Source organism: Centroberyx gerrardi, chromosome 21, assembly GCF_048128805.1.
Source record: "Centroberyx gerrardi isolate f3 chromosome 21, fCenGer3.hap1.cur.20231027, whole genome shotgun sequence".
In the NCBI taxonomy this organism is placed as follows: Eukaryota; Metazoa; Chordata; class Actinopteri; order Beryciformes; family Berycidae; genus Centroberyx; species Centroberyx gerrardi.
This window is the reverse complement of record NC_136017.1, coordinates 14,946,284-14,956,864: the sequence shown is the minus strand read 5'-3', so window position 1 is coordinate 14,956,864 and position 10,581 is coordinate 14,946,284. Positions and strand designations below refer to the sequence as shown.

General features: G+C 42.5%; 1 protein-coding gene across 2 annotated transcripts; it reads left to right on the top strand.

The window, feature by feature from the left end:
- Window positions 1-52: 52 nt before the first annotated feature.
- Window positions 53-9,314, top strand: stradb (STE20 related adaptor beta). 2 transcript variants are annotated; one of them, XM_071901196.2, is made up of 13 exons: window positions 53-199; window positions 872-933; window positions 1,110-1,176; window positions 1,628-1,708; window positions 3,460-3,562; window positions 4,475-4,596; window positions 4,761-4,869; window positions 5,483-5,606; window positions 5,714-5,885; window positions 6,045-6,149; window positions 6,323-6,579; window positions 7,243-7,285; window positions 7,605-9,314. In XM_071901196.2, the coding sequence occupies exons 3-13, from the start codon at window positions 1,165-1,167 to the stop codon at window positions 7,764-7,766; spliced, it is 1,290 nt and encodes a 429-aa protein (XP_071757297.1). In that variant the 5' UTR covers window positions 53-199; window positions 872-933; window positions 1,110-1,164; the 3' UTR covers window positions 7,767-9,314. The 2 variants fall into 2 exon arrangements, with proteins under 2 accessions (XP_071757297.1, XP_071757296.1); XM_071901195.2 differs by having other exon boundaries at window positions 803-933.
- Window positions 9,315-10,581: the final 1,267 nt, after the last annotated feature.

Sequence of the window (10,581 nt, the reverse complement as noted above, 5' to 3'; positions counted from 1 at the left end):
CTGTCAAGATTTCATTTTTTCTTTGGTTTATCATGCTGTTCGATATTAACAATTAAACTCAATACTTGTTCGCACATGCTACATTTGTATACAAAAAGGAAAGAATGTGAAGTTTAAAACAGAACTTCGTTACCAGACTCTTCTTCATATTTTCAACTTGTTTACGTCGTAGCGCCAGACGAGCTGCTTGGGGGAGAAGGTAGGCAGCTGTGTTGCAACTCTACATTAAATTTTCAAGCTTCAATCTACCAATGTTTTGGCTGAGTAAGTTCAGTGTGTGAACGAGGCAAATATACGTCAGCGTGTAAGGAAACAGCTGAGTTGATGTTTTGTCTAGTCTGGTCCGTTTTTTTCTTTCTGCTTGAGTTAAAAATTAACATATTATTGCTTTGTCATAAAACAGATAAATCTTCCTTTTGCCAGTTGTCATGCTAACTAAAGCCATAAACTGTCGGTTTCAGTATTAGTTGCGGTCTGTTTATGCTGAAATGGCTGTAACATTAATCTAACCTTGAGGTGGAATTGAATTTGACAGTAGGGACTAATGCTAGTTACCGAAGAATTATTCATTTTTGGGCCCTTATATAGACCAACGAGCATTAAAATGATAAGAAATGCTGCGCCCATATGATTAGCAGTTACAAATAATTGCGCCACTATCTCACAGCATGCGTTATTTTAAATTTCTAAGTAGTGCTCCATAAATAAAGAAATAAGATAATTGATTTACAAGCTATTAATCGCTCCAGATGGATTTACAGCCGTGTTAGCCACTAGTTTGTGTTGTATTGGCTGTGGATAGATCGGTATTTCCCCTCCAATGTCAACGTCATTGACTGGACTGGACGGGATCTCCTCTGGTGAATTGCAGCTCGCTCCTCCAGCTCCTCTGGATCCCCGATAGCCGATGACGCGGTGTGTCCATGCAGCCAGGTAAGCTGTGGATGGCTGGTCTGAGGTTGTGGATGGATGCTGCTGCTTTCTAGTGTGTGTGTGTGTGTGTGGGGGGGGGGGAGATAGCCTATACACCATGTCTCATATTACACTGTGTCTCTACTGCGCTTCACTCCTCTGTCTCCATCGCCATCGCCATCGGTCTCCTCCTGCAGCCTGTGAGCGGATAAATGCCAAAGCGTGTCGTTTTACCGTCGCCAAAAGGACTCCATGTCTTTCTTGGTAAGGCTGTGATGCGATTTTGTGTTGTGCCTCTTGTGTTGCTGAACGGTGACCTAGGTTTACACCAGGGAGGGATCAATGTGTAGGGGTGCAGGGGTTGCCTGTGGTGGAATATGCCAAATACAATCAGGTTAAAATCAGGAGCTGTGAGGGTATAATGGTCACATCTAATTATGCATGCAGTTCTGATATTTCTCTGTCAGTCAAAGCTCCAGTCAAAAGCTGCCTCTTCATTGTCTTGTTATCATCACTGTAATTCTCTGTCTACTCAGCACTTCCGATACAATGCCTTATCTGCGGGGAGAATCCCAGTGCCTGCCTTCATAGCCCATGTATTTCCTCCGATGCTTGCTCCCATCTCCATCTCCTCCACCTCCACTCCTCTCCTGTTCCTTTTGGAGCATGTCTCACCTCTCCTCCTCCCCCTCCTCCCCCTCCTCCCCCTCCTCAGGACTGTTCCTGCATCTCCCACGCTCAGGTCCAGCCCGTGGGCGTGGAGGAGCGCTATGAGGACACCAGCCACCAGTTCCTGGTCAGTAGCCAAGCCATAGCCAAAGCCACTGTCTGTTGGGGAGGGGGGGAGGGAGGGAGGGAGGGAGGGAGAGGAGGGAGGTTCAGATCAGAGGCTTGGCAACCTTCATCCAAGGGCCTGGCTCCCAGGAGCTGTTTGCATCAAATTCCATCACCGTTTAGGGGAATCTCAAGGTGAAGCATTGATGCTCCTCCATCATACTGTTACCAATACACTGCATCTTTTTTATCATCCATCTGGAGCTGCTGAACCTCTGTCTTTGAGTTCTGGTGTTTATAATCAAGCTGCCACCACCAGTCTGTTGCATTGCCGATAATCCACCTAAAAGACTTTCATTGGTATGGATTTCACTGGAGAGTTTTAGTGTCCCATGATCTATTCTGACTATAACAATTATTAATCCACTCTTAATGCACTCTTAATGTGCTTATGATAATGCAATCAAAATGCCCAAACAATAGGGAGTGAATGCTTTCTGAGGCAACTGTATAGTTAATAACAATTTCATAATACACTACCAATATATTCACTCTAATGCATCTCATAATGCATTATTGTTTTTTTTCTTAAGGGATTATAATGTACGAATAATGCATATATATACCTATAATACTTTATAATATATACTTTTATACTATATATACTACTTATACTTTTGTATACTTTGGTTCTCATAATGCACGCCATCTTCATGCCCTGCAAACAAAGCTATATCCATGCAGCAGGCCGGTTTTTAAAACTGCATCAGACAAACCAGCAGTCATGTGCTGTAGTCTGCCCCCCTCTTACTAAGAACCCAAAGAGCCTCTCTCCTCCATCCCAATGTGTCTGCATCACTACCTCTGGCAAGCACACCCCCCCTCTCCCTTCGCTCAGCTCAGTGTCACACTGCCCCCCCCTGGCAGCCATCATCACCTCACACATTACCTCACCACAACAACGGGGCTTTGACCTCTGTCTGGCGCAAAGACAAAACCCAGTGTCATCTGCACATTTTGGCTCTGTGGCAGTAGATTTCCACGGAGGAGGTCGTAGCGTTGTTATGGGGCAAAGCTGTTTGGGGTATGAGGTATGGGGCAAGGTTCAGTATTAAAGGGGCAATAAGTAAGATTTTTACTGCCCCATAGCAGAAAAAGACCATAATATATCTGTGAGGGATGGATAGAGTTGTTGATCAATACCAATGACTTGGCCATTATTTCACCAGGTGCTGAGATTTTTGGCTTTCAAAACTCACTTTCTGGCCCGTACTCTGTTTTGGAATCCAATCCACCCTTTCCACTCCACCTATAACCATTTCAGCTATGAAGGATAAAAAGCCTTGCTCTCAAGTGATAAAGACAAATGACAAAGCAGTACTATTATTCCAGTATTAAGCATGGTGATATATTCCCTTTTCACTAGGCATTTCTGTTGGATCTCTGCTCTAATTAGCTAGCTTACTCCTTTCCATTGTGAAAATGTGACTTTATTGTTTATGTCAATTACAGGTCACCGTAGCTCAAGGGGCTGTGCCAGGAAAAAAAAGAGTTCTATCGATGTTGTTGTAATTCCTACTGGTGGCCAATAGAGGGCGATATAGGTTAAAGATTACTTAATGCCCCTTTAAAGGGTGTGTGTGTCTGTGTGTATGTGTTTGAATTACATATATGATGTGGTTGCATGTGACTGCTTTCAATTCTGTGTAGTCTTTCAGTTACATGTATGCCATGTCTGCATGTGGCCGTGTGTGTGTGTGTGCGTCCCAGCAGAGCTCCGACATCTCTGAATACACTCTGCCAGGGCCCGCGGGTGGCGATGACATCACGGGGCTGTCGGCCGAGCCAGCCCACTACCAGCTGCTGGCTGAGCTGGGTGAGAACACCACAGCATACATTTCAGTCAATCTATTACAGCAGTCAAGTGATATCACAGTGATACAGTTTGTCAAACTACCAGTAGTTTAAAAAAGTAGTTAAACTCTATCCAGAAAGTTAAATGCCATGTAAGTGCATAAAGCAACAGCTGGACTGGTAGAGTAGAGTGTGTGTGTGTGTGTGTGTGTGTGTGTGTGTGTGTCCGGGGCATAAAACATTTCTCATTTGGCCAGGCCTGAGGCTGAGGTGGAATCAGGGGGGAAGTGTTTTGTTTTGTTTTGAAATTAATATGGTTACACTGCTATATCATTGCCAATATTGGCCTTTTATTAAAAATCATTCCTGTGTCTAATCAGTGTTACTGCTGATATGATGCAGGTTTTTTTGATTACGTGTTTATTATATAACTGATCAGTACTTTTACAGAACTTTTTGTCTATGGGAAAAGTTAACTGAATTGATTTTAATGCAATAGTTTGATCAGATTCCAAGTAAAGTATCCATCCATAAGTATCCATGATTATTGTTATTAGTAGTAGTAGTATCCTGTGTTTCAGTGGAGAGTTTTAGTGTCCCGTGATCTAAATGCTGTTTCAGGGGCTTTTCCACCCTGACAAGAAAACCAATCTGAGGGAAACACTAAATACTTGAATAATTTTTAGGGTTTTTTTGGCATGACAATGGTCAAAGATATTGAATATCAGCCCAAATTATTGGCTACTGGTGGCTTCAATCCAAAAATATCAGTATCATTATCAGCCAAAAAAACATATCTGTGGAACTCTGTCTTAACTACATGACCAAAAGTAGTTAACTCCTGAAAAAATACTACTAAGATTTGAATTTAAACTCATAATGGAGCTGCATGTGGTAAATTAAACCCCACACCCTGCTGCTGTGTGTCCCCCAGGCAGGGGCTTCAACAACCTGAGCCAGGTGAGCATGGCGCGCCACACGCCCTCCGGCCAGCTGGTGGCAGTCAAGCACACCAACCTGGACGAGTGCACCGAGGAGGAGCTGCTGCAGCTCATGGTGAGGTTTTGCTGAACATGTATGTTCTTTCGATTGCCAACTTTTTGCCTTCTCTTAGACCCCCAAAATCCATTGGCCTTTCTCGTTAAAATTCAGTCATTCCTCAAATCAAACAAAAAGCTGTTATGCATCTGGGTTGATAGACGAATGTGTTTTGTCCCCAGAATGAGGTTCTGCTGTCCAGGCTGTTCCGTCACCCCAACCTGCTGACCTCTCGCCTGGTTTTCAGCTCCTGTTGCCAGCTGTGGGTGCTGACGCCGCTCATGGCCTACGGTCAGCCACTCCAAGGCCTCACACACACCTGATAGGAAAACCTTTTGAGCCATGTAGGACCTAGTTTTGGAAACGGTTGGAAAACTGATCAAGGTTTTTCACTGGTAACAAGTTATTTAACTGGCAACCTTGAATGGCAAAGAAGGAACTTAAAATTATAAATGTCAACTTCTTTTTTCATTCATTCATGACCAGCTAGCTAACTAGCTTAGCCAGATAACAATAGGATAGTATTGCTAATTTGAACTTGGAAGGTCAGCTAGGCTAACAAGCTAATTTGGAAGGTCACTTGGAACACAACAATCATGGGTGTTCAACAGTTTTCACACCTTCTGAATGTGTAATGTTCCTGGAAAACTAAACTAAAATGTTTCCAAAATGTTAAAAATCTACAAGTGTGAACAACAACCAGTCTATATATTTCTTTCTTTCATGAATACTCCGACTCTCACTCTCTGTCTCTCTCTTAATCTCTTTCTCTCTCTCACACACAGTCTCCTAGTCCCTTTATCATCCTTTGCAACTATTTCACGTTAATGTAAATCACTGCCAGTTTTCCATGTGAGAGACTTACCTGCTCAGTGTCCTGTATTTCCTCTCCTCTTGTCCCCAGGCTCAGCAGACACCCTACTGAGAACATATTTCCCAGATGGAATGAGTGAATCCCTGATAGCGTACCTGCTGTACGGCGTGCTGAAGGCGCTGGAGTACCTGCACCAGATGGGCTATGTCCACCGGTCAGTGGGAGATACGAGATGGGAGATGTTACGAATCTGCTACGTTTTGCCATTTTAACATCTCTGTCTCTCCACCCGTCCCACTCCTCTCTGTCCTCTCCTCTCAGGGGGGTGAAGGCCAGTCATATCCTGCTGTCGGGGGAGGGGCGCGTCTACCTCTCAGGGCTGCACAGTGTTTACAGTATGATGCGGGAGGGGAAGAGGGTGCGGGCGGTGTTCGACATGCCCCACCACAGCCCCGCCCTGCTGCCCTGGCTCAGCCCCGAACTGCTGCGACAGGTCAGGTTGACTCATAATTGTTTTGAACGCAACATTTTGATCAGATTGACAAGTGTGTACCCTGTTAGCATGTTTATTTCTGTTTTTTCCTACTTAGTTCCACAGTTGACACATGTCTGTAATGCCTCTCCCCTCTCTCCATGTTGTTGCTCCCAGCAGGACCTGCATGGTTATGGAGTGAAGTCGGATATCTACAGTTTGGGTATTGTGGCCTGTGAGCTGGTCAGTGGCAGGGTGCCTTTCCAGGATATGCCTCCCACTCAGGTAATCAAAACACTTTGAAATCACAATAAAAAGGCCCCCCCGGCTCTTCTCTAAGCTGGTTACGGCCCTGGCATCTTGCTCCAGGACACTAGAAACTCCTGGGGGATTGAACGTGGGTCTCTTCCAGTTACAGGACAGTCTGTCTCACCAGTCTCTCACTCCCTCCTGTTCAGATGCTGCTTCAGAAGCTGCGCGGCTCCCACTGCTGCCTGCTGGACGTGGCTCCCTTCCCCCTGGGCGAGCTGGGGGGCCTGAAGGTGTCGCGGTCCGGCGTGGACTCGGGCATTGGGGAGAGCGTGGCCACCGGCAGCCTGACGCACAGCGCCACCGCGCCCCCCACCGACCGACCTCAGAGCCCGGGGCCCAAGAACCACTCCGCCACCCTGCACAACCTGGTGCAGCTGTGTCTGCAGCAGCAGCCTGAGCGCAGGTCAGACAGGTTCACACTGATGAAGCAATACACGACTCTTCAATACAGAGTTACAGAGTGCATTACAGACAATGAAGCAATAATATGCAAAAGCCAGCAAGATAAGCAATAAAAATGCCTTACATGAATTAGGACTAGCTATAACTGTAGCGCCACCCTTGGGCCAATCAGTGTAATTTTGAAAATGTTGGAAAGCAGTAATGACATCCATCGTTTCCCAAAAATTCATCAAATGATCCAAAGGATGGCACTGATTTTGAAACATTATCATCGTTTAAATCACTGTTAAATCTCTGTTTTTTCACCCTCTTTTCTTATCTTCCTTCTTGTTTTTACTTGTTTAAATTCATGATTGGATGTTTGCCATTGATTTGATTGTTAAAGCACTTCGTCAACTTTAAAAAAGTGCTATACAGATAAAGTTTCATATCATCATTACATTGCAGATTAGATGTAGGTTTGTAGGCATAGACTCACACATGAGCACATACACTGATTGGAGAGAATTGGAGAGACACACACATGCAAACACATACACTTTCATGCAACTCGCAAACATACAATTTCAATGACTTGAAAATGTGGGAGTAAGCCTCATTGTGTGTGTGTGTGTGTGTGTGTGTGTGTGTGTGTGTGTGTGTGTCCTGCTTTTGTCTTCCATAGACCGTCAGCATCTGCACTGCTGACTCATGCCTTCTTCAAGCAGGTGGGTCTTTAGTTGTGATCCATGTTCTTCTCAGTGGAGCTGAGACACCAACAGCCATAATCACTTACTTGTCACATTGTTTTCCACTGTGCAGTGCTTTTGTCATGTAGAAAATAATGACTTTACTAAGACAGCGGATGCTACTGATTCGATTCATTTGATTGCAAGTAAAACCATTAATGTCAGAATAAAGTTAGAGACTCATTTCCATGCTAATCCTTATAATGTAATGGCAAGGCAGGTTAGGCAGAATACATGCAGCGATATCAAAATGTGAGAACTAATATGAATCACTGAGAATTGTCCCGTTGTGTGACAGGTGAAGAGGCACACCAGAGACTCCTTCCTCAGCCTCATGTACCCGGCGGTGCCCCTCACCAGCCCCGAGGACCCCCCCATATCCTGCCCCCCCACCCCGTCCTGCCACGCCCCGCCGCTGGCTGCCGTCGACCCCACCGAGGCCGTGTGGGACTTCTCCTAACCCCCCCCCCTACCCCAAAATCTCCAAATCCTGACTAGCAAGCCAAACTCAAGACAATCAAAGCAAATGCAATGAGGCCAAATTCTACTGTGCTTTCTTTTTACCATTAACCCGACTCTCTGAGCCTTTTTTTAAGTAGTTTTTTGTAGTTTTTTTTATATGTTTGTCCGAGGCAAACGTGGGGCTTTGGGTTGCGGGTCGGCAAGGCGACTGTGAAAGTGCTGGATCAAAGAAGCTGCTCCGATCGTCTAATGAGGATCCATAAAAATAATAATAATAATGGATTATCAACCAGTAGGACCCGCCCCCTGTCAGTGAGTGGCAGGAGGAGAGACCAATCACTGGACTAATAATTACGGACTTCCTCTGTGGTACAAGGCAACTAGTGAGTTAAAGAAAAAATCCACCCTAAAACACTTTAACACTTAAAAACACTCTGGGGGTTGTTGAAAGGCATTCTGGGAAATGTAGGAAATCACTCACTGAAGTAGAAAAGTAACTTCTGGAATGCATAAACATCACAGATTGATGATAAATAACAGTGTAACAGTATCTGAGGCTGGATTTTTCCTTTAACGTCTTCTCATGTATTCAGACTGTGAAGTAGCAGTGGGAGATGAGCCGTTATTGTGCACACATATACAGAAATATCATATACTGACATATATTTTTTAAGGAAATGCCACACATATGTGCACATATCTTTAAATATGTTATAAAAATATATTTAAATCCTGATTCAAGTTGTTCAATTGGTTTAGGCCATTTTTTTTTCAATATTTTGACATCTATATTATAAAATTTGAGTTAAATATGAGGTAACATTTTGCATGCTATAGTAATACTGTATTGTTACTTATATTAATGTACACACTGTACACAGTAGATGTCAAAAGTCTATACACAATCTCCAATTTTTTAGGTTTTATTGCTTTTAGGCCATTTTTAATACATGGTCAGAAATAAGTAGCTTGTTTTTTTACCTTTATTTTTATAGTTACTTTATACAAATGAAAGTGAAAAGTCTGTCTTCTTTTCATTTCAAACCAAATACAGTAAAAACTAGAAGATTTGATAGGGTGTGTTAACTATTAATAGCAGCCGTATGTCTAAATATTTTTTTTTTTAAATGCCCCGAATCAAATATTTAAATATATTCTTGCTGTATATTTGAACATATATGCACACAGTGTACATGTGTTGTAATTTTAACGAGACGAGGTGCAAATTTGGACTCTTAAAAAGGGGAATATGAGCAATAGAACAAGTAATATTCCATGTGTCAGATAGAATAGAAACCATCCACAGTAGATGAAGAACTTCCCTCATACTCCAAAAGAAGAAGAAGATTTCTACTGTGCTTTGTGACCTATCCAACACTGCCTCTGTGTTTTCATCAAACCTGCATTCTGACTATGGTGATCTTATCTGTAACTGTGATTAAGTGTACTGTGTATGAGAACTGTGATTTGCAGTACATATCAAACATGGTAGCTGTATGAGCCTTATATAAACGTCTTATAAATGATACATATACACATTTGATTTCTAAAATGCCTGCTACCCTTGAGTGATTTCTGCAGTGTGTGTTTGTGTGTGTGAGAAATTCATTTTAATTCAAGTTCTGTGTTGGAACCAAACACTAAGAAGTCTAGTGTTTTGGTGTTTGCACTCCTGTTTATTTCAAAAATATCCATGGTCATCATTGGACTTTAATGGAAAAACATCAAGGTAAGTGCCAGCCACCTAGTAATTAGTCTGATCCTGAAAGCATACAAGGAGTGTGAACATGAGGAAGAAAATGTTGACTGGTAATTTTTCATTTTGTGCTATATGTGGCAGGAAAATTCCACTTATTGTCCCTATACTCATGATTTCTTAAGCCTTTTCTACAGACACTAAAATTGCTCTGACAGAAATATAAGAGAAAAGAGAAAGAAGAAAAAAGAGAAAGAAGAAATATTGCAGTGGCAAAGATATAAGAGAAAAGAGAAACAGAAGAAAGAAAGAGGACATTTTTTTGGGGTGTGTGATAACTACCTGGATCGGTGCCTCTTCCTCCATATTATGAGTAAAGGTTTCCTTTCTAAATGCTTTATTTCATGTGTAATGTGTAAAACCTAAAGGATCCAGTCTGTAAATGTGTTACTTTTCAGTCAGCTGAGGACTTGAGTTACCTAATAACCTTTAAATAGTATCATAATTTATGAACTTCTATTATTATCTCAAGTATAAATGGCATAAATATGTTTTTTCTTTCTTTCTTTCTTTCTTTCTTTCTTTCTTTCTTTCTTTCCCTCCTTCCTTCCTTTCGAGTGTGACTATAATCTGTATCATCCTTTGTTTTATCATCTCTTGGGTTTATCTGTTTTGATGGCGACAGCGATAAATGGAAGTTGTATTCTATCTATTCCTCTAGGGGGTGATACAACATCAAACTAAATCCATCTACTCTGCCTCGACGTTCATAGCAACCAAGCCCCGCCCTTAGCGACCCAGCTCCACATCGACAACGTAAAGGATGAGAAATTGTCGTAAACACACAGACCGAAAATTACAATAAAATATGAATGCGGCAACTTCGGCAGCTATTTAACACTTTCAATTAATTCTCTTAACAAGATAAACATTTTCAAAAAACGGATACCGTCTTACAAACTGCCGTTTAAGCATGAACAATTCCGTTTGATTGGCAGTATTATTGTGTCAGTCGCTGTAGAGAAGTTTATCATGTATCCTGTTTGCCTATCAAATTAAAAGTACCTCATACAATCAGTGCATTGTGCATTTAGCCAGTTCATACAGTTGAATAACC

Coding starts and splice junctions, on each gene's coding strand:
- stradb (XM_071901196.2), top strand. Junction 5,607..5,713: donor CAGATGGGCTATGTCCACCG/GTCAGTGGGAGA, acceptor CTCTCCTCTCAG/GGGGGTGAAGGCCAGTCATA. Junction 6,150..6,322: donor AGGATATGCCTCCCACTCAG/GTAATCAAAACA, acceptor CCTCCTGTTCAG/ATGCTGCTTCAGAAGCTGCG.